This window comes from Lepisosteus platostomus, chromosome 4 (genome assembly GCF_059453375.1).
Source record: "Lepisosteus platostomus isolate fLepPlt1 chromosome 4, fLepPlt1.hap1, whole genome shotgun sequence".
Taxonomy (NCBI): domain Eukaryota; kingdom Metazoa; phylum Chordata; class Actinopteri; order Semionotiformes; family Lepisosteidae; genus Lepisosteus; species Lepisosteus platostomus.
This window is the reverse complement of record NC_142614.1, coordinates 19,567,872-19,592,313: the sequence shown is the minus strand read 5'-3', so window position 1 is coordinate 19,592,313 and position 24,442 is coordinate 19,567,872. Positions and strand designations below refer to the sequence as shown.

General features: G+C 35.4%; 1 protein-coding gene across 8 annotated transcripts in view; it reads right to left on the bottom strand.

Moving 5' to 3' along the window:
• Positions 1-24,442, bottom strand: part of mapk10 (mitogen-activated protein kinase 10) — a 105,726-nt gene that overhangs the window by 53,282 nt on the left and 28,002 nt on the right. For all 8 annotated transcript variants that reach the window (XM_088628893.1, XM_088628888.1, XM_088628890.1 and 5 more), the window contains exons 2-3: positions 8,795-8,866; positions 774-943 (exon numbers count right to left, since the gene is read on the bottom strand). In XM_088628893.1, the coding sequence (XP_088485019.1) occupies positions 774-943; positions 8,795-8,866 (242 nt within the window). The remainder of the gene's footprint in view (positions 1-773; positions 944-8,794; positions 8,867-24,442) is intronic.

Below are 24,442 nucleotides of genomic sequence, written 5' to 3'. Positions count from 1 at the left end.
TGTGAAAGGGTCGTTAAAGTGTACCGGTGGAGGGATCATCCTCTAAGATTCTCTAAGATGGAAAAGTTGTCATTAATGGTTAATAATCATACGTAAAGTATGAAAACACATTGGTTTGTATACTCAGCTACATTATTTAAATTTTTATTCTTGATATACAAGGTACTTGAATACAGTATTTAGTCAAGAAGTTTTTTTTATTCATCTTGTGGGTGTAAGGTTGTGGTTGAGACAGCACATTCTCTGACCTCTAGTCTAGTTCCTGGCCACAGCAGGTAAATAACTAAGAGCATTTTGAAGAATGATAACAGAAACTTATCTTTGTCAATCAAACTAAATACTATAGATTAAAATAATAACAGGCATTTAAAAACACAGCAGACCATCAAAAATGCTAAAATTAGTTTCTCAGTATTTGTTTTCATCTAGTGAAGGTTAAGAATTTTACAGTTTACCAACTATAGTTCACTGAGCAAGAACATAATGCACTTTACATAAGATATGAAAGCTGAAGCACTTCTTCAATTATCAAATAAAATCATGTGTGCATATATTAGTGTGGTCTTGTTTAGAGGTGTGCAATTTTTGATATACTTCTGTATAAGAAAATAATTAATGTATCAATTTAAAGGGAAAATTATTACTGCACGATCTGTTGCTGAGAAAAAGAAACATGCAAACAGTGAAGATGGATCTTGTTCTAGCTATAGGCCATCGTAGGCACCAATATCTCTGATATGTTAGCATATAATAGGTTTAATCCAGATACTCACCAAACTATTCCCTGAGCCCCAGAGCCAATGGGCTTTAGATTCTGGTACCGTTTGAGAACTGTGAAGGTAGAATCCCCAACTTCCACACTGTAGAACTGGTTGTCCACTTTGCTTTTGCTCATGTTGTAATGCTTGGCGATGTATGAAACATCCACTTGTTTACCAAACCCCTGTGAAAACACAGAAATTAGAAATGATTTACAAGGCTTTAAAGTGCCTTCTATTACAGCTACCCTGGTTCTTCAAAATTGGAAAATAAGAATGTAAATGGTTAAAAAGGCAACAGTTTATTTAGCCCTTACATGAGGTATTAAGCAAATTGCTTATAACAATTTATAATCTAATAATGTATAATCCCTTACATTTTTCTTACCATCAGAAATATTGTTTCTCACTTCTTTGGTATCTGACAATTGATTTGTCATTGCGCTCCTCTGTTGACTTTAAAAATCCATAGAACAAAATTCTTCTCATTGTTATTTTATAGTAAAAACACCATAGGCCATGCGATGTTAGCACATACTGTACAGCTTGATAGGCACATGCAGACAATCAAAAAAACACTGTATGTACTGAAAATTAATAAAAATGTATAATTTTGTCTGTCACTGGAAGAGCACTGAAATCAATGCATAGACAGAAAAATAAAGCAAAAAGAAGTAAAAGCAAATAATTCTCATTTAATTAATTACTGTGATTCATGGGAATAGGCAGTCATTGGTAATACCAATAACTGATAATTAATTAAACTCATTGGGTATATTGTCACATATGAGGTGTTGAAGCGGTTTTAAAAGGTTGTCAAGGGGTTGACACGTGGCTAACCCCTAAGTGCCTTGTCAAAGGTTACTGCACTCCACTGTATACCACAAGAAAACGTCATGTGAAATCCAGTTTCATTAAAATTAAATAATTTATTCTTGAGTTAAAGTAATGCCATACAGAACCTTGTCTGCAGATATTTGGCAAGAAAACCACTGCACATGAATGATTTTACAGGATTATGCTAATCAAGATCTCCAGTGCTGGCATGTAAGCAGGTACTAACATACAAACTCACCCTGCTATTGTGCTGATTTCAAAAAACCATATAGGGCTTCCTGGTACCATTCTGATTGGTATCTATTTGTTATAATTAAATCAGACACTTTACAGGTAGAGAGTCATTGTTTATTTCTGTTCTGTTGCACTAATAAAATAATGCCTGCTTTGTCACACAAACGTACAGTAGATGAAGCTAAGAAAAGGGGCAATTTTTTTTTTACATATTTACTCTGACAAGACTGAAGTAACAGAAACAAGATTGCTGTACCAGCTGCATCCGGGTAAACTTTATTTTGACTGTTGATGTTATTGGAATCAGTACTTAGGTCAGGAATGTTGGTTTCATCTCTGAACTGAGTGTCACATTTTAAACTCTAATGCAGAATGTTGCCTTTTCATAATTAAGTAAATATTCGTAATAGTGCTTGTATATCTTTTTTCAGACTTGGTTATTCTAATGCAGTGTTTGCTAGTACACCCAAACATTATTTACAACTTGTAGCATGTTTTGAACTGAGCAGTTCATTTTTTAACTAAAACCAAAATACACAAGCATAGTATATCTCCCCTTTCAGCTTCCTTGCAATGGATCCTGTGGAGTTGAAAATAAAGATCAAAATGCTGCTGTTCACCTTTAAAGGCTTGAATGGTTTGGTTCCTGACTGCATCAGGGAAATCCTAACTCCCTATTCAATTACACATCATTTGTGCTTTTTTAACTTGAGCCTTCTTTATGTTTCCAAAGTGAGGGTCTAAACCCATTCTGCATTGTTTTTTTGTGGCGGTAAGCCTGTGAAATGATCTCTTAGTTTGTATTTGATCTGAAAAGTCAGTCATCACTTCACAATTCTGTCTTAAGTCTAGCTTTCATACTCTAGCTTTTAATTCTGATTAATTTGTGTATACCTGTCACTATTGCTATTGCCTTTTTGTCTTGTTTTATTGTAAAGTGCCATAAATATGGCACTACATACATTTATTTCCATTTAACAAAATTTATTAAAAACAGTTTACATGTGCTGTATAATGTACACAGAATTCAAATCATAATCAGTGCATACATGATGTTGGAAAAATGAATATTCCAAATTTTGATGGTGGGGAAAAAGAGCACTTCTATTTACTTTGCTAATACAGTAGTTTTGCGAATCATGGAAAAAGAACAATACCCAACATACTAATCCATCATGATCCAATTAATTTACATCCACCTCCAAAAACTTTAAACAACTACCTCTCTTTTTCTTAGCGGGTAACGTGCAATTTGCAGTAACAACAGTAAAAAAGCCTTGAGGAGACATATGGCCGCAAGTAAATCTCATAGGCATTTCTGTCATTCAAAAAACGGTGCATCTCTTAGCCATTACAAGTCATTCCTGTTTCTGTCACTCACAGTCAGACACTGTCTGTATCTTGCTTCTTGCTTTTAATAACATCATTAAGATATTTGTTGCTGTCCTATGAGACACATCTACACAAACTCTGAAAAGCTGAGTTGCCTTTGGATAGAGTATCTTGGTAGTAGAGTTGAGTTTAACATCTGCGGCTGTTACCTTACTTTTTAGCAATGCTTCCTGCTCTCTAGGTTTTAGATTTTTGTGCTTTTTTGTTTTCTCATTCTGAAAATATTAAGATCATAAAACTGATATTTCTAAACCCTTCCCTGTCAGATTCCTCTGATCCAAGCGACCTCTCCCATTCCCCAGACATAAACCCTGGTCCTTACTTTTAACATCAATTTCAAGGTAATAACTCTAGCATTTGCATAGACCATGGCTGTTTCACAGGGGTATACTGTATATTATGAAGGAAGAACATAAGAAATGTTACAAATGAGAGGAGGTCATTCAGCTCACTTAGCCCGTTTGGTAGTTAAAGGTAATTGTTGACACAATGACCTCATCTAGCCAGCTTCAACAAAATGGCTGGGTAGCTTGTTCCATACTCTCACAACCATGTGGTGAAGAAGTACCTCCATGTACTGTAGTTTCCATTTGTGCACATTGGTTTGTGATTCACAATTTATTCTGAAATGACTTTGTCAATGCCTTTCAGGATTTTGAATATTCATATCAGGTCCCCTCAGTGTTCTCTCTTTAAGAAAGGTTCAGTTCATCATGTCACTGTAGAACATTCCCTTAAACCCAGAGAACCAGAATGTATCTGGTTGCTCTTCTATGGACAGATTCTAAAGCATGTCTATTCTATAAGATATTAACATTGGAATGAAGAAATCAAATTAACTGTTCAGTTAGGGAGAACAGAGTCAGAGGCTTGTTTCTGTTATAGTTTAGCCTATGGAAATGACAACTGAACACTGTAAACTACATCTGATTTTCAGTCTTTAATAAGGCAAAGGAGGAGAATTTTAGTTTTGAACTCCACAGGGACATGGCATTAAAGCATTCTCACAGACACAGTGTGGGCTGAGACAAAACTGAGATAGTGACTAATTTGTTCTTGCTTCTTACAGACTTGCATCTTACAGAAATTTCAGCCACATACAGTACAGATCAGAAAATCCTGTACCCTTTGTTGTAAACTGTATAGATGGAGAATCATTGTTTTGGGAGGTTTTTATTTATTTATTTTGCAAGTTTTCGATCAATATCAGAAAAATGGGCTGTCAACTTGGTGTTCTGTGATTATTGTACCTTTCTGTTAAAAACTGTGCCTGGTGCATAATTTCCCCTAAAAGCTTTATTTATGAGACTTCTTTTCAGCTATAATTAACTCACATCTGTGATGTACAATGTGAAAGAGTTTCATACTGTTGACAGCAATACAATACCCAGAATTCATAAGTAGCTAATTAGGATTTGAAAAGGGTAAAGAAATTGTGCAGCAAGAAAGCACTATATGGGCATCCAAAGGCAATTCATAAAAGCAAGGAACATACTAGCAATTTAAATTCTGATTGATTTACTTTAATGATTTCATCATTCTTTTTAATATTACATATTCAGATTTGTGTAAAACATTTGCTACAAAAGACTCATAACCTTTTTAACCAAACTTACATACAAAGTTAAATAAAAAGCAAGTAAGAAAAACATCACATTTACAGCACTTGTTCCGGATCCTGGATTTATTGTGTTAATTGGGGCTGTCTTAGAACCAAATGTACAGACATTCAACAGCAAAAATCCTTTTATGACTTGGGAAATTCTGTCATTAGTAGTCTCTTTGGTCTTGCCTTGGCAATTACAAAACCTTCCAATTACCTTCATTCTTGTCATTGTCAAAGGCATCTATGGAAGGATAATGAACCCAGTAGGCATTCAAACATTCCTGTGGCTGTGTAAAATCCTTATTTTGTCCTTAAACCAGGTCAATACTGTTTTTCTGTGCTGAAATGTTTTCTTACAGAAGATTGTTTTGCCCAATAAATATGCAAATAAATGCAATCTCTGTTACTAGATAATATGGAGCAATGATTTAAAATTATACTGTACTTACACAAGTTCATCTGAGCAACTTTGACAACTCTTTCTTCAATATTCAATTTTAACTTTGCTGTAATGGTATCTCCTATCACAGGTCTATGACTTTTGTGCACATTGGCTATTTTTACAGCTTATTCTTGTAGAGCATTTTTTGGGTGGAGCGGTGGCTCTGTCGCTAAGGATCTGCGCCTGTGGCTGGAAGGTTGCCAGTTCAAATCCTGTTGCCAGTAAGGGAATCCTACTCCATTGGGCCCCTGAGCGAGGCCCTTAACCTCAGCTGCTCCAGGGGCACCATATTAATGGCTGACCCTGCACCCTGACCCCAAGCTTCTCTCTCCCCGCCTGTGTGTCACATTAAAACATATATATAGATTATTTACAAAATGTTCAAAAAGTAAATTTCCTTTTGTGAATTAGTTGGTGAATCTTTAGGTTCAGTAACTGGTGGCACCTCCTTGAGCTGCATTGACTTCTACAAGACATTTCCTGTAACTTTATATCTCTCACATTAGCTTTTATGAATTTTGGCCCATTCTCCCTTAACAAACTGGTTCTCATTGGTGACATTTGATTGTTTCCTTGCTATAAGGACCATGGAATGGAAACCACTAATCTAATGGTACATAAAAAACAACAATAGATGATATTATACTGTAGCATGGAATCACTGAGCTTGACACAGTGGTGTACAGAGAAAGAACTTTTAATGGTCTTGTAATGTACATAAGAGCTATTCCCAAACTGAACTGGTGACTGTGAATACAAGAAAAGTTGCACAGGACAGTCTTTCTTAGCTGCTGGGGAGTTCTGGCATGAACACACACAAGTTCATTGACTCTTCCTTCAGCGTCCCTCTGTCACCTTGGAAACCTCACGCTTCCCCCTGCCCCCAGCTCTACCCCCAGTGTGTCTCCCTGACAAATATCTTGTGCGGAAACAGCAACCCACTACATACTGTATCACAGAAAGAGTAACATTTCTACATGTTAGCATTGTATTGTCTTGCTTTATTTCAAATCCATTTTTTATCATATCACACCACAATCTACAGTATATCCATCACCAAGCTTCTATGTGAAACTTGGTTTTATCAGAAATGTGTTTAAACCAGCTGAGCCACAACTGAATTATTATTGCAAAGCAATAGCGTAAAACCCAGAAAGAAATAACGTTTTAAATAAGTAAAGATGAAATCTGTTCTCCGTGATGTATAGGACCGGAAAGATCATCCAGAGATAATAAAATCTATTGTGAATTAAAAGCCCATTTTTCACTGCAGTGTCTCACAATTAAACTGACATAACTAATTTGATCCTGATTAACAAAGATTTGCTGTAATTGCAATCTGTTATTGCAATGAGGAAAGCTGCAGCCATCATTCATTATCTCCATTTTCTGTTTGACATTTCTTCTCTAAATAATTGAACAGCTTCACACATGTCCTCTAAAAATGCCCTGTTGTTTTTTTTCTTGTAATTTTCCTTCATGGATATGTGAAATAAATCAATTATTGAAGCTAAAAGAAACACATGAAGAGACTTATAATACTCTTTAGATATATTTGGATTTTAAACAACTATACAACAAGTGTGTGAGTGTTTCCAATATGGAAATCATATTTCGAATTCATTGAATTTCATTTTAGAAAACGTTTGCCATACTGGGTCTAGTCAGATATACAGTATTTGATTTCCACCTTGTACAAAATATTGATGATTAAGCTAAATATTTTGCTGTAAAATTAAAGATCTGCTGTTACTCAATTTTATAAGTGTTCTGGAAACTAATATCAAATACAGAGAAGGACAGTACAGGGCTCCATGTATTATTACATTTAAAAAAATGTGCTCCTTTCATTAATTTGTTTCTTTAGAGAATATGTTGGTCAGAGCAACTCAGGCTGCAAACCTAAGAGCAATTAATATTGATTATAATAAGCACTGCCACTGTGGAAGCCTTTAATGATCTTTTTGTTGTTTTGTTTTTTTTTCTTGCATAGACTAACAGAGTTTCAGAGATAAGCTACTATTGTCCCTTAGACACTTAGGTTGCTTCAATGATGGTGTGTTTTGAGAATGAAAGAGCTTTTCAAATCTAGAAGGTTAATAAACTGGTGCAACTAAATATATTTTCCCCAGAGCTGGTATAAAAATCTTCATTTTTTTTTTCCCAAGGCCAACATGACCCCTCAGTGCTTACTCTAATTGAAAAATGATTCTTAAACAAGCAAGCTTACAACAAATTCAGGATTCCCCAGAATAAGCTAATAGTAATGATAAACTTGGATCTGTCTTGCAAAGTCAACCTATCAATTTCTGGTCCTAAGGTAAGTCTGGTCCGAAGATTGAGTTCATTAATCTTGTTAAAAATCAATGTTTGACATTTTCTTTTGATTCATCACCTTGTCAGATGTACTGTTTTTTACACTACCAAATTTACACAATTCCATTTAATTATAAACATGACATGATTGTTTTTGTGTTTTTACACCTGAGTGACCACACCTCAATAGCCCAATAAAGCAACTGACTATATCAAACAACAAAGTTCTGAAATGATATGTGGATGCCAAGTGCATTTCATTCAAAGTAAGAAATTCAGTCCTCCTTTGCCTGTTTTGGATTATTGAAAAAGACCAAAGTCACAACAGCTCACTGGACCAGAGCTCATCCTGGTTTCTGTATCGTTAAACAGAATAGAGAGCACAAGACACTGGTTCATCAGTGCTGATCCCCACTAACAGTATACAGCTGGGTGGATAGGAGGAACTGAAGTAATGTATTCAAATCACAGCAGCTCTGAACTCAGACCTGGACTCACAACTTCTCAGTCATGAGTGCAGAGGCTTACCCACTACGCTATGACACTTTCTTAAGGATTAAAAAATAAATAATGTTATTCAATAAATAACCTATTTTTATCTTGTTTGAATCCCAAATGTGCAATATACTTGTAGCTCTCTAACCAACCAAAATGGAAGACAGATGTGTCCTTGTGCGATATGTCATAAACCAAACCTTAACAATAGCAATCAAACCTGTCTGCTGAAAATAGATTTTTTCCAGGTATGAATATAATTCCCAATTCCTCCCCATTCTCTATGAATGTGCGTCTCATTTACCTGTCTCTTAATTTTAAATAAAGTAAATACTACTTATAATTATAATAAATAAATAAAATAAAAGTAATAAAATAAGTAATAAAAGATAAAAATGTAATTTACTGTATCATTCCAATAGCACACAGAGTTCTGGCTTTCTAGCCAGATATCACTTCAGACATGCTGTTTGAACACTCAGGCTATCTCTTCACTGCACGTCTTGCTATGCCCAACATTGAACTAAAGCATTTTTAACCCACATCTGCATGTTACTGAAGACAACTGGATTGACCTGCTTCACACATCAGTCAGCTAAGTGTTTTTGCACTGACACCAGTGGTTTCATATACAACACAGAGTACTATACAGTAATGAAGGGGAAATGGAAGTGAATGAATACTGTACCTTGTTTACCTGTAAGGAACACACACCTGACAAAAGGCAATCTTCACATCCAGGATCGGTTCACTGCAGTAATACAAGAAATGGCGACTCAAAAATACCTGAGAACAGAAAATGACAAAGACCAGCGTTTAATTTTCTAATCCAAAACTATGCTAAAATCCATATCAACGCAAGACCTAGAACAGTTACCCAAAATGATATAACTGAGCCTGTGCTTTTCTAACGAAGAACCCTCTCCTTCTTAAACATGCCTCTTAAGTTTCTGTGGACAACAGAGTATTACTTTGTGTACAGAGCTAAAGGCACCTCTTAAAAGAGAGATAATGTGCATTATCACTGTCCTGTTATTACATTCTATGTTACTTTACTTTTGTGTTCTTAATGTTTTTCTTCTTGTTTTTCACTGTTGCACAGTGAGGAAAGAAATAATAACTCTGAAACAGTTTTCAAAGTTGATTAGAAGTACTCTAGAATTCAAATTACTTTAGGGTCCTACAAAGATGCCATTGCCCTTGTAAATTAGTACACACAGTAATTTAACACATAATATTACAAGTAAAATGTAAATAAATTACTCTTTTAAAGTAAGACATTGTTTTAATTGATTCTCCTTGCAAAATAATATAAAAAATAAAAATAAAAATATTAACATGAAATACCATATTTTCCCCCAAACTAGACACTTTGAAATTTATTTCCAAGCTTATACTATTGATTCTGACAGAACTGTTACTGAAAATGCTATAGTTGTAAAAAGGTTTGTATGGACTAAAGTACACCATTTAGATGTACATACATTTTCAAAGCCCCCTTTGTTCAGTGCTCTGTAAAATGACAGCTACCTGCTATATCAGTTCGAAAATGGTGTGCATGATGTTCTTACGGTAATAGTTGAGAAACTAGGGTCTTTTTTCGAATGGTTTCCCGTATATAACCTTTAAAAATATTATGTTTCAGGGTCATTATTGCAATTAATGCATTCATTATCATTGAACAGCTCATTGCCATAGAAAAAGGAGAGTTGAAACTCTGAAAATGAACAGCATGTTGAACACTACTTATATAAATTGGATATTAAATAATGTTTAATGTAGAGTAGCAGCAGTCTCTCTAAACTTCAATAGACAATACAGTATATTAACATAGTATTTTTCTGTTTATTGTTCCTTGAAGGAAAAATAGCAGCTCTTTTTCAAAATACAGGTTAAACTATCTCATTATTACTAAACTGAAAGACGGTGTACAATGCAAAGAAATTGGATAATTTAATTAGGCCAGTAATAACAGGAGTGAACTAAATACATGTCATGACAGCATAATTTGGGACCCAAAGGTGCTGAAGAAGGACCGTCCACTGAAAGCACTTTGCCTGCCACAAAATAACACAATGTCTTGAAAAATTACAGACCAAACAAGTGCAACTTGCTTAGAAAAATTATTTATCATCAATTTTAAATATCACATAATGCATGTTAAAATTACCTCTTAATGTTCTGTTAACGTCTCTAAATAGATATATTGGTACAGCGATGATGTGTTGCTCATGGGTACAGTTTAAGATGCACTGAATTAGCATTTTTACATAATACTAGGAAGAACAATTAGATGGTACTGGTTTGTTATGACCATGTGGATGTAACAGCTGAGGAGCTCACATTCATTTGCTAGAGCCTACCGACTGGCAACATAATGGAACAGGATTATATTTGTGACCCTCCTACTGCAGTATGAATGTAGTGATCTCCAAGAATCACTATCAATATAAGATGTAAGGCAGTTTTCTTACATTTTCAGCCAAGTCAATTAACCTTGTCTAAGGTATGTAATAATATTATTCAAAGTTGTCTCCTTAAGTAGATTATTCTCTATAGTATAAAAGTACTGGTATGAACATTCTAAATAAAACAGACAAAAGCAAGAATAGAAAACCGATTACACCACCATCTAGTCAGATTATGTTACGTACTCAACACACTATATCACTAGAAAGGCTTCAGCCATGAAAATATTGAAAATGTCCAAAAATGCTTTAACAATGCCACTGAATGCTAAACTACAGCAAAGAATATCTGTACAAAGAACAGCAAAGAACAGTTGAATCTTCACAAAACAAAACAGTGGCTGTTCCAAGTCACACCTATGTGATCCACATTGATTCACAGCACACAACATTCACAGGAATTTTGAAATGTATGTTAGGTGACTAACATTAAAGAGGCCTGTCACAGTGAATTTGAACTTGGTTTAATTTTACCAAAAACATTAATAAAGGAGATACCCTATAACTTGGCTACTGTATGTGTTACTTAGTTGTGTATTTCGTGCTCATTAGAATTATGGGCATTATATTACATGGACATCTTAAGTTTGAAATTGATTTCCTAGCTAAAGGGTATTCTACACAGGTTATTAGACAAAAATGAGAAACTTAGAGGTTCAGAATATGTCAGGTTCTCTGCAGTTTTAAGCTGAACTAGGAGAAGAATACACCCTGAATGGGAAAAAGTGTATCTTGGTTAATGCATATACTGGTAATCACTTACTGTATAATATTGCATTGGACTACTGTGACCGGTGTACGATACTTCTCTAAAGAACAGAAGCTACACTATGGAGTTGCTCCTTAATTCAACCCATTGAAGTATATTTGTCTTGTTTTCATCATGTTATTTATTGTGTCTATGTTTTTAGAAAAATCAAGTATATGAGTTTTAGATATTAATGAAACTGTTGTTGGTGTCATTTTGATCAATTTTGAAGAAACTTTTGATCATTCCTTACTGATCTTGATACAATGAAGTCACTTTGTAGAATAAACACCAAATCACCTCATTCGTGAGCGAGTTGATTTGGCACAGGAGATGAGGCCATTTAGCCTTTTGAATTTCAAACTTGGTGAATATTTAGAAAAACACAGAAAGGAAAAAAATACCTCACTTATCAAGAAGACAACACATTCATGCCATCAGTATGTTGGAGACTGGATGAAGTATTTACAGGTGGACTTACCAGCAGTCCAGCCATGTAATTTTTAACAGTAAATCAAGGCTTTGTATAAACCAACATGATAGACATGTGCTTTATAAAGCAGAAAGATACAGTATGCTAATTATTTTTTGCAAAACACCAATTGATGGAGCAATGTGTGATGATCTAGGCAGACGTCTCTCTTGTAGCAATTGATGGCACTATATTAATCAAGTCCTGGGGCTTTACTTGCTGTACAGCAACCTTTTAACGAGAAGCTTTCTTACACAGCTTTTGTACAAGATGAGAATGTGACAGCTATGAAAGAGGTGCCCTACTCTGTAGACCTGAGCCCCATTGATGGGGTGAGCTGGGATGATGCTTGACATCTCAGTAAACATGCTTGTAAGAAGCGCTATGAGAGGAAAGCAACATAATTCCATAACCCAGTGTCTGCAACCTGGTGCAAAGCCAGCATACAAGTTAAAAGAGTTACAAGAGACTTAGAACTGAGAAATACAGAAAATATGAAGGATGAACACACAGAACCGTCCCATTGGATTACACTGAAAATCTTATATTTCACACTGCTTTCATACCATGTAATCACCATGTCAGATGGGGCTATTCAGCATGTGCCCTCATAAATCATTCCAGTACAAACCGCATTAAGCTTCCCAGTCATTGTCTCACACAGTACTTGAATCCTGCAACAAAGGAGACTGGAAACTCAGTATTGACTTATCCTGCATCAACAACTCAGGAACATTTATTCACATCACAACATTTTATTCACAACCATGACCAACAATCTCTCAATTTATATAATTTAGAAAAATATTTAAGGAAGCAGCCTACTTACAAAATGAAGGACAAAGCAACAAAGATAACTTTCTCTGACCACAATGGTGTTATGTGTATTTTGCCTCACACAGCTGATTGGTTAAGGGCACAGAAAACAAATGATCAGCGAGATCAGGAAGTCATATCTCATAAGGCTGCTAGTAGGACAAGACTGTCAGAGTGACCTGGTGAAAGGAATTAAATCCTGCTTAACCTTAAAATTTCATTACACTACTTTCTGCTGTTCATGTTTCTCAAGGCTAACTTGACTGATGGTTATTATGCTGCCTTCCTGACCCATTGACCTTTCCCAAGACTGCTGGGTAATTCATATAGAATAATATGTTATAAACACAAGGATAAATACATTTTTGCCACCACCTTTTTCAAGTTTCTTAAGGAAGAAATAAGAGGTATAACATTAATGAGATTTTAAATGTGATAATAGTTATTTTTTGTTCTTGATTTCAATCTAAGGACTACAGTTTAAGTACAGTATGTACTGTACTGAAATATTGTACTCTATGTGTTAACAGTCAAAGACACTTGCTATGGTGTATGCAGCTGCTCTATATACATCTGATTATTCCCACAGAATAGAGTATAATAAAAGATCATATAAAACAAACAATAAAAAAGGCAATCATCAATATTGCAGTGTTTTTTGTAGTACACATCTATAAAGCTACAATCTTCATAATGAATAAAATGATAATTGTTAGGGCTTGTGTTGTGTTTTGATAGTATGTATTATCTGAACTGTTTAACTTGAATATTAGCTCAAATTGCTTAAATATGACTTCTACTGTGTGTCACCAGCAGACTGTATCAATAACCACTTTGGAAGTATTGGTTAGTACAAGAGTAACACTGAGAATTAATAAATAACCTGCCAGTGGAAGAAAAGCTTATTGAAATGCTACAAATCTCACTGAGAGTTTGATAAGAAAGGTCTCAGTGTTGAATATTAAGTCAAGAGCCATTAAAATGGCTCTTTTTTATCAGTGTTCCTATTAAAAAAAACGTCTTGCATTTAATCTTTCTGTTTAGAATTTGATTAGTATGCATCTGGGAGAACATACTTTGTCAACTGATGCAGATATTGGATGAGTGGAGAGTGCAAAACATACCACAGTTTTCATTGTATTAGTGTGGATTTCTTCAGCTAGTTGAAATAAAGGTCAATTAAATCTTCTGTTCATAAAATTTTAGATGCTGTGGTACAATGCAGGGAGTATCTGGTGTAGGGGGTGGAGCCCCGGATTAAGGAAGACGCGTTGCCGTGGAAACCACACCTGACGTGAATAAGTGAATGAACGGCAGGTGTAGAAGTGGTTTAAAGGGGGAAAGAGGCAGGGGGGACCTCGGTTTTGCTGTGGCTGTAGTGTTGAGAGAACAAATGCGGAGGTTCTGCTGCGAGCCGAGCCGAAGCATGACAGTAGCGGGTGTGAGACGCTACTAGTCGGGGCGCTGTTAGAAAGGTGTGCCGCCATGTACAGTGTGAGTGAGCAAAGACTTGATTAGCCGCTGTAGTAACCCTGTGAGGGGGTGGAGAAGAACGACAATCATGGAGGGGATTGTGGACAGGAATGGCCTGCGAGGAAAAGAGTGAAAACGTCAGTCTGTGAGGAGACGAACAGAAGAAACGGAGCTTTATGAGATCATTGAAAGATTTAAAGGGACAGCATCCTGCTAGGGTGTGAGGCCAGGACTGTCGTGTCTGCTGTATGAGTGAGTTGTGATTTGATAAATGAGTTAGTGTGGGTGGACCAGAGTGGGTTGTGTGGTAGATGGACCCTCCCCCTGGCAATACAGTGGTATTGGGGAAGGGACTGGGGTCTATCTAATTGCACCCTCTGGGAGGCAGTGCAGTGGTGGCTGGGCACAGTGAGGTGTGCTGGCAGCTGCATAGATGTAACACAGTGGTGGCTGGGCACTACCTAAGGGTGTGAGAGTGAGGCACCAGAGAGGGGGTGTGGGTGTTAGAGAGGGACAGTGTGTTGGGTCTCGGCACGGTGTGTAGTGCCAAAGAGACTCGGTGATGTAGGTAGTGTGTATTTGTGTAACCCAGCCTGGTGGCTTTGGGAAGAGGACATCAGGGCTGGAGGTGGACCTGGGAGTCTGAGGCACTGGTTGTTTGTGAAACGGTGACCTAATGGAGTAGGAGCAGGAGGTTCCTAGCAGTGAGGACAACAGGATGAACTTGGTGAACCTGAGACCCTGCAGTTAAAGCGTCCAGAAGTAATGGAATGTGGAGTCATGTATCCTGTTACCATAATGAGAGGGTCAGTGTGATCACCACTCTTGGAGGAGAGTGTGTGTAAGATAAAGAAAAGAAACCCAAAAGAGCTTATAAAGGGGTGTGACAGGAGAGATTGGGAGCCTGACCATGCCCAGTGCGGCGTCAACTACACAAGTGATATGTAAAATAAAAAATGATAGCTAAAAAGACACTATCTAAAATCTATGCATTTCTTCCTCTCTTTATCACTTACAATATGTACCATAATCTAGAGGATGAAATACTGTAATATAAGGAATTTAGGACAGGAACAGCCTCTTAAAAATTGTTTAATGTTGATAAAGGCCTTAAAATTCATTGTAAGACTCGTTAGGCATAGGAATTCAGTTCTATCATTTTTGTTAACAGAGAAATGTTAATTTATTAGGCATATTTTATTAATTGGAAGTCTTTTTATGTTATTTATGGCCATGCAAAAGCAGCGATTGATAACCAAATCAAAACTTCAATACACTTGCCGTTTGCAAATTACAAACCCATTTGATGTCATACAGTACTGTATTTCTTATGGGAAATCAAACTAATTGACAAATGCCAATGTGACATTTGCGCATTTCTTTAAATCCATGAAATACCGTGTTTAAAGCTTGTGATTTGAAGTTGAAGTTCCGATTTGGTTCAGGACAAGCAGTTATAGAGCAGGTGTTGTTTGGTTGGTTCTTTTTCATTAAATAAAACAAGATCTTGGCCTTCTCCTTGTATTTTACAGTCAACAACATACATGTTCTTACTTAATGTGCAGGGGTTCTAAAAGAGATCACAAAAAATGCATTTATGGATCTAATGAAATTAACAATCCCGCCACTGAACTCTGTGCATCATGAGGATTATGGGTAGCTAAATTTGTTAAAGCAATTAACCTTTTCCCTTGAGCAATTCAGCAGATGAAAAAAGCCCTAATAAGCTTCTCTCCACACTCACCGCCATCATTCCTAACAAAGGAGCACAGCATGCTCACAGCCAAGGCCACCATGTAGTAGCAGCTGGACTTTTTATCTAATCTGTGCAATCACTACTGAAGCAAAGAGGTTTTAAATCTTAATTAAGATGGGATATGTGTTAATGCATAGTTTCTCAATCTCAGACTAATACTAGTTCAATCTAAATTCAAGAAGAAAATAATCCACAGTATATGCACAAAATGAAGAAGCAATGTGAATTGCAGAGCCAATTAAAAACCAAGATTCACAGCAGCAGGAATGTAAAGGCAACATGCTGCTCCAGTACTTAATAGTATGCTTATTTACTGGCAATTTAAGTGGGTGTTTGAGATAAGAAAGCAGCAGATTATGTCACTTTATTGGAGAATTTTCATCCCTTTAGCATTTAATTTTAATTTCCCATATCCAACTATCTGCTGCCCAAAGCTTCTCTAACACAGGATGTTTTGAATCATTTAAGCTTAATTGCTTTAGATTCCAAAGCAATAATAACTAAAAGGAAAACAAATATTCCTCTATTATTTGGTTCTTTCAACATTGATCCAATGTAGCAGCTGTGGGGAGACAGATATGCCCAGAAGAAAATATATACTAAGCATCAAAAGCAACATATAACTTAATCAAATTCACCTTTTTATTGTTGGCAAAATGGTAAACATGTCTGGTTCACTGACTTTTTATGGAACAAATACTGTCTCACAGGTACTGTTAGTATCATTATGTTGATTAACACCTGACATCAGTAGAATGTGTTTTCATCCTTGGTGAGAGAAATTGAAATTGGGATCTGGGGGGTCTCCACTTGTTCTATTGTGGTTAAACAAATATAAGTATGAGGTTAGACAGTCCTGTTGAGACCATCACACTCAGACATCCCCACTGAAAACATTGCTGGAAATGTGGTGTTTAAGAATATTATATATATTTGCTTACCACTTGGAACGTTTTCTACTTTATAGGCTATTTTTCCTTAGTTGACCAGTATTTTGACAATTTGTTACAAATATTAAAGATACAAAAGAAAAATAACCACTGACTGATACTAACAGTGTTAGTGTATTGTTCTGCACATTGGACTGTGCCCACTCGCATTGATTTTGGGATGTTCTACATAAAGCCTTAAACACAAAAGAGGACTTTCTTTTGATTCTCAGTATATGTTATGGACAAATGCCAATATTGGCCTCTTCTGGCATAAGAAGAAAATAAGAGACAGCTACACTAGATCTCTTAGGTAGGACTGTAAATTGTCACTGGTAAAGTGTACATATAGGGTAGCTGTAATTGCCAAGTACTTGTACATTTGTCATCCTTGTTGTAATTCTGTTATTGACATCATGCAAAGAAGGAAAAAAGTATATGAGCACAGCAGTATTTCTCTCTGACAGTAAGCAATGATTTTTTATACTGCTTCCAAGAAGTGTGGTGCAGGCATACAGACAGTACAGTACTTGGTTCTCTGGGATCTGTCTGATTGGCACATCTAGTACTGCTGAAGTGATATAATTTCTGTAATAATTTGGGAAATTTACTGAAACTCCAGCGAAGGACTTTCTTCAAGGGTACAATGGCTATTGTCCAGAGCTCCGAACACACAAGTTATGTTTAATTTACACATACTGTACCATTGAGGGAAATGTGTTAAAGAATATTATATATATTTGCTTACCACTTGGAAAATGTTCTACTTTATAGGCTGTTTTTCCTTAGTTGACTAGCATTTTGACAATTTGTAACAAAAATTAAAAATACAAAATAAAAAAAATAACTGCCTTAATAGATTCTCAATTGTGAGCAAAAACACAATATTACAACTTCATAATGCATGTTTTATGAATAAGGCTCACGACCATACTACTGTACATCCCCATTATTAGATCATACAAAATAATGGAAGTAAAGTTCTGTATTCTAAGTAACAACCAGTCTCATGAGGTGAACTGACATGTAACACATAAAGTATCTTTCTTGTACCCAACACTAATCTTAAATTTTCTACAGTATAATTTGTGCAATGTACCCCAAAGTAAATTAGATGAAAAAATAGGGAGAATTAAAAAACAAAAATAGAACTTTAATACTGTGACACTGATTGTGTGATTTCCTTACTTTGATTTACATTTAGTGATGTTGTTGTTATTGGCAGTTGTATACACAAAAGCTGCAGTGGTAGACTAAAATATTCCACCATCCCTGACATACTACACACAGTACAATTCATTTTGCAACTGGTGGATATGATGATATGGTTCTCTGGGTCAAGAGTAGGTTGCCTGCACTTCATCAAGGGAGCTAAGTGAATAAAACACCAAGATTCTAAAGAGGTTAATAGCCAGAGACCATTTTCTGAGTGTCAAAGAGTGCATCATCCCTGATGACTCTGTTACAAGCCCTAGGGCTTGGAATGTAAGTCCACCTTCCTTGCTGTAGTTTCAAATAACTCTAGGTTCTTTCCCAAGATTTGTAGAATGATTTGCTGGAGCTCCATTTCCTGCAGTTTTTTTTTTTTATCAGAGGAGATAGGTTGCTTTGAGGAAGGCAGTAATCTAACAAATCACTTACAAAAATGACCTAGGATGGTCAGTTTTGACTTACTCTTTAAGACCTCTGGTTCTCCTCAGCATTTCCTGTTCCCTTGTTCCACAGTAGATGACACACTATTAGGCTAGAGCTGGATCCTAACATTATCTGACATATAAGAATGAAGACAATGCAGTAGTACTGCTCACCTTTGTGCAAACACTTTGCCCGAGATTGGCAGCCTATTTAATAATGGTGACACAATACAATTTAATTTTGCTTGTGTTTTCGTAATAAACATGTGAGCCTGTACTGACATTTAGGTTTTCAAGAGCCACTGAGAGAAACTTTTAATATGAAAGATTTCCCTCTTGGGATTGCAGTTCTTTTTATGAAGCATTATAAGGGCCAGGTGAGCCTACAATGTGAAAAGAGAAAATGGCAAGGTAGAGCAAACAAACCCAATAGTGTTCGGTTTATTTCCAGGAAAAAGAAAAACAGATTAAGATGCCAGTAATAGAATGATTCAAAGATACAATGCAGTAATCACTGTATTAATATTTCATAATAGATCAGACAAATATAAAATAACTATACTGCAAAGCAATATAGTTAAATAACCATACTGCTGTGCATTTATAAACAGTATTCTGCATTTGCTGTAGACATTACTGTGTATTGATCAAGTAAATAATAGCAGCAGATATTTCTCTCTACAGTTGCATAACCTAGTATCTGACAAGAGCAGAAAACACACTGGGCATCACTTTTTGAAACATTTTGTGGATGAATAAGATAATAATTCTAAGAAATACTAAACGGAGAAGCACGGAAAGCTTACACAGATTCACACTAAAAGAGAATCTTTTTTTTTCTTCTTGTTTTCTGCCGCAGTCTCCTTTTCCACTCCACCAGGCATTCACTGTGTTCCACCATAAAAAAAATGCTTCAGTTTTCTATAGCTTTCAGACAGACTAGGCTTTGTAGTAAATTAGATTTAAGAGGGAGAGGCATACCCTCACTGAGTGTTAATTGATATCCAGACATCACTGTCACTTTCAGAAAAAGAGAAGAATTATCCCCAATTCCCATTCCGAATTCAGAACTGAAAAGCCCAGTACCTTAGGTATTCTTTGTGTTTTGAAGCCCATCTCCTTCAAATCAAGTCAGATTCCATGTTCTACAGTACGTGCTTTCTTGTTTCAGTCAAAAAGTATATAGTCCGTGAAATTTTAAAATGGCCAGTTTAAAATGGCAGATTTTAAAATTCTAAACATTTGAAGTATTTTACAGCTAGGCTAATTACCCTGTCTTAGATTTATCTGTGCATCAGATTTAAATAAAAATTCTAATGCCACATCCTATACTGCAAGTAATCCAAGCTGAACTTAATTTAGTAGTTCAATAGCTTAATCACTGACTTTATTACATCCAGTTTTTACTGTATAACAACTTTAAATGCATGTTTAACCAGACTACTCAAGCATAATGTTCAAGTACAGTACGCATTTACTGTACAAACATACAGGTGTTGGAAAGATTCAGGCTTGAGGAATGAGCTGTATTTCTTCCTGTACTAACTCTGAACCTCGGTTAACCAAACTTGTCATGATTCTGTGAAACAAATCTGCTCTTTACAATTACAAGAGAGAGCCATTCTAACAAGTTTAAAAGTATGCCATTTTTCTTTCTACAAAATGTACCAGTGGAGAGGAATTTTGTTTAAAATAAGTCTGTTTTTTCTTTATTAAGACACTGTTTCTTCTTCTAAGGCCTTCTCCTACTTTATAAGATAAATTAATGCAAAAACACATAAGTGTTATTTTGCTAAATGAAGCAAAACCAAGATTTCAACTAAAATAAGCATTTCTTCTCTTCCATATTACATTTTATTCTGAGCAAATCTGTAGTCTGTAAATGTATTTTAATTACTATGATAACATTGGTATATACTAAAAGAAAAAAAATCAATATTGTCAAATGTAAAAGCTAAATTTTCAAACATTGGTACTTTAAAAATGTTAAATTTCATAATGAGGATTTACTCACTATTGCTTAATACACAATAAAAATTAAGATATCTATACAGTATATGTATTTCAGTCAATACTAAATACACTGGTTTCTCTATCCAATACAATTTGTCTTCTTCATATTCAGTATGTACAGTACTGTAGTTGTGTCATATTTTGTGGGCAGGTATAATTTTAATATCAATCACATTATACATTCAATTCATAATTAGGCAATTAAAAATTATCTAAAAATATGCTGTTTTATTGCACTTCTGCAAGTTCTTACAATGTGATCATATAAATTGCACTAATATTTCTGTTATGTACTGTATGATGAATATTTTTCCGTTTTAATTCTGAGCATGTCAATTAAAACTGGATCTTGATTTTGAAAGTTGAGCTGATCTGGTCAGTATTTTGATGGGAAACTCCTAAGGAAAAGCAGGCTGTTGTCAGAGGTGGTATTAGTCAACCACTAAAAGTCTCTCTTCTCTGTGAACATTTCCCAAGTAACGTTTCATTATGGGAAAAGTGCTGCAACCATATAAAAAGATTTTAGACTTGAAAAGAAAAGACCCGATTCAAGTATTCATATCCCTCAAAAGCACTGACAAAGCTAAATCTACAAACTTGTTTACAGTTAGCAGTGAAATGCAAACCAGAAGACACAAGGGGAAATATGTAAAAGTGCATTTAAAACTGAGAACATGAGGCACTTCTTATCAGTAATGTTAAAGACAGATTCCCTTATCTTCAACCAACTGGCAATTCGAAAGAGAATTAAAATAGTTGCCAAATCTGAATCAGCAGAACCACTTTCACACTTTTTTTGTGTAGAGGTTTCTTGAGCTTCTTGGTGATTGATTGATGAAGTTTCTAAGCTTGACAAACACATTTTTTTAGCAAAATTAATAAAATAATACACAAAATAGTGAATCTAATATATAATGAATGGTTTCAGCTTTACAATCAAGAATATTTAAAAATCTACTTATAGCTAAAACCATTTTGAGCTAATTTACTAATTTTCAATTTTTGTTGTTGAATATTGTTCAAATAGGCCAATATGTATTTAATTATACATATTTAAGATTGAGAGCTGAGTAATTATTGCCTTTTTACATTTCTAAATTTTGACTAAAGTTACAAATTTAAATTTACATTTTGATCTCTTTACTCATCAGTAAAGCACTTAAATAACTATGGAAAATTAGACCCTATGTTCACTTTCTAAAAATCTCCTTAATGTTGAAAAATCAGAATAAAACATTTTTAGGAACTTTGCTAAGTTTCGATTAGCATCTTGAGAGATTTCACTGGGTTGTTTCTTTAAAGGTACTGTACAAAAAGATTTAAACTTGCCATGGTAGTACTCTTTGACGACAACTGCTAATGACTAGCTGCAGAGGTTTCAATACTGAAATTGTTCTATGCAACATGCCCATAGCCTTGAGTATCCAAAACTGCTGCTCCATGGAAGTATTCTCACTGGAAACTATTGAAAGATCTTTAAAAATAAGCAGACTGAGATATCATTGTGGAATTCAATGCTTGACATACTGTACCTCACAATCCCTCCCAGCTTTCTTAATAAATCCTTTCTTGACTGTCAAACCAGACATACACTGTATTGCAAATCTAATCTGAGGAAGGTGAATTTGTTTCAATTTTGATAGGAATATTATGGATTGAACCTAATGTAAATTCTGCTTTTGAAATACCTTGGTTATTATAGGTTTAAAGCCTGGAAATGTATTAAAACAGTTACTCCTGGTTTTGTTTTTATAATTCCAAGCTCTGTACTGTTTTTAATGTATAGTTAATTAGCTTAAGGAAACAGAAAGGTACCTTTCCAGACCTAAAATGGTGGGAAGTTTTAGTGCATAGTGAAAACAATCCTACAATCCTCTTTGATAAAGAAGAGTACAGCCTTTTGTACTGTTCTGCAGAGCTTTTACAACCCACTGCAAATCACCAGAAACCCCCCTACTGCAGTGTACAGTACAGTGCTTTGTATTCCTTCAAAAGTCTCCTGCAGTCCAATCTAATGGACATCCTACACTACACCTAAGAAAGAGTACAAAGTGGCAGCATTACTATTTGTCAGGCTGCACTAACAACACAGACATGCATTGAATTATTATAAATGGGGGGACCATGCACCAACTACAAAATTTGCTACTGAATAATACTGAATAATCAATCATACTGATGTAAGTTCAGATTTATATGTTAATTAAAACCACAGATATTCTAACAAAGCACTAACATGCTCTTTCTTTAGTTATAATATTTATGTAATTGAGTTGGGATTACTGTTAAGATTAAGGTCAGGAATCCATAGGGAAATTTGTAGAAACTTCAGATGGGTTAAGAAATCAACAAACATTTTAATGCTTATTTTTCACTTGGGAGGTGGGGGAGACTGTACTGTATTTCAGAGTAACTATTGAAAGCATTAAGAAGTGTTTATTAGCTATAATCAGCAGTGACATATTGCAGACAGAATCCCAGCAGAAACCATCAATAGCTCTAAATCTGCTGATTGCATCATTCTTAACCGGTTGTCCTACAGGTCTATAATACAGCACCTTACTATTGAAGAAAGATGTGAAGACGGGGGTTTGAATTTAATCCTTTCTGTATGAGGTTTAGACTTCTAAGTCACAAGCTGGGGTTTATGGCAGGAAAGGGGGTTAACTGATAAGGATTGCAGATGCAAGCTAGGAACCCCCCTGGGTGTAATCTTAAACTGACCATTTGGCCAGAACATCGTAAACTGGCCAAATACCATGAACCCCCCTCTTTACCATCAGACCGAGTGACGTCAGAAACGGAGAAGAAGACACTATATAACCCAAAAGTTTGTACCAGTACGGGGAACAATACTTCGGTTTTGTTGTTTCTTGCGGGAAACAAGACTTCGGCTTTATTGTTTCTTGCATGCAATAAACTCATCTGTTTTACTTCATCTCGGGATCAAGAACCTTATTCCTTCTGTTACAACACTATAAACACACAAACTAATGTTTACTGAGATGGTTTGGATAGCTTAAATTTAAAACATGTATTACAAACATCAGCCACTCACTTTGGAGTCTCAGTGTTTTTTCTACAGCCTTGAAGCTGCTGGTTCAAATCCACGGTATCCTATTCATGGGGTGTAGCTTCCTCAGTCTGACAAGTGCTGAAGGATCTTTGGGTTACAGTCTCTGTTGCTGGTCATGTAGAACCAAGCCTACATAAACCAAAGACACTTTGAGGATTAAGTGCAGTGCTATGAGGAAGCTTTCATCTTGGCTGAAACCCCTGGCCCCACTGGTGTGATCCTGAGCCAAAACTGTGGCTTCCTTTCAGAGCCAAATCTCATTATAACACATCATTTTTAAATTCTTTCTACACACATCTACACATCTACACACTAAAGATGTTTCATTATGTAATTGTAGTAACTGTTACTACTTTGGGTTTGAGTTATTAATGACTTTTATGTGCATTTAACTCATATTCCTTCTTAAGTCAATGGTCAAGATGACCATGAAAATAAAAATACTGAATCCTTAATCCTGAACTAAGGCCTTAAAATTGTGCAAGGTCACATTGTTAGTTAAAACAATTTTTCATTTTACTTACTTCAACTTTGTGAAGCTGAAGGCAGAAAGGGGAACTTAATAATCATGCATTGCGGTCTCATAAATCAATATTGTATTGCTGCCACTAATTCCAAATTAAAAAAACTTTGTTATGAGCTGCATTATATCTGCAGCCAATTCAATAGTTTAGATATACTGTTTATATTAGATATATATTAGATGCAGTATTAAATCAAACTGTACAGAGCTGATAACTGCAATGAAAAGAGAAGGCTTCTATGCCTGATATATTTTTAACAATAATGCTTCATTCTCACAGTCAGATGTGCTGTAATTAGCTATATTGAATTTGTCAGAATATATGAAGTATCTTTTAGAATCAATATTTTGCATGGTTTCATAAAACTGCAATAGAAAATAATGGTTTCTTTCCAACTTTCCAGCAGCCATATCACTCTGCAGCTCACAACTGGCAACCCAATGAAGCAGGTGT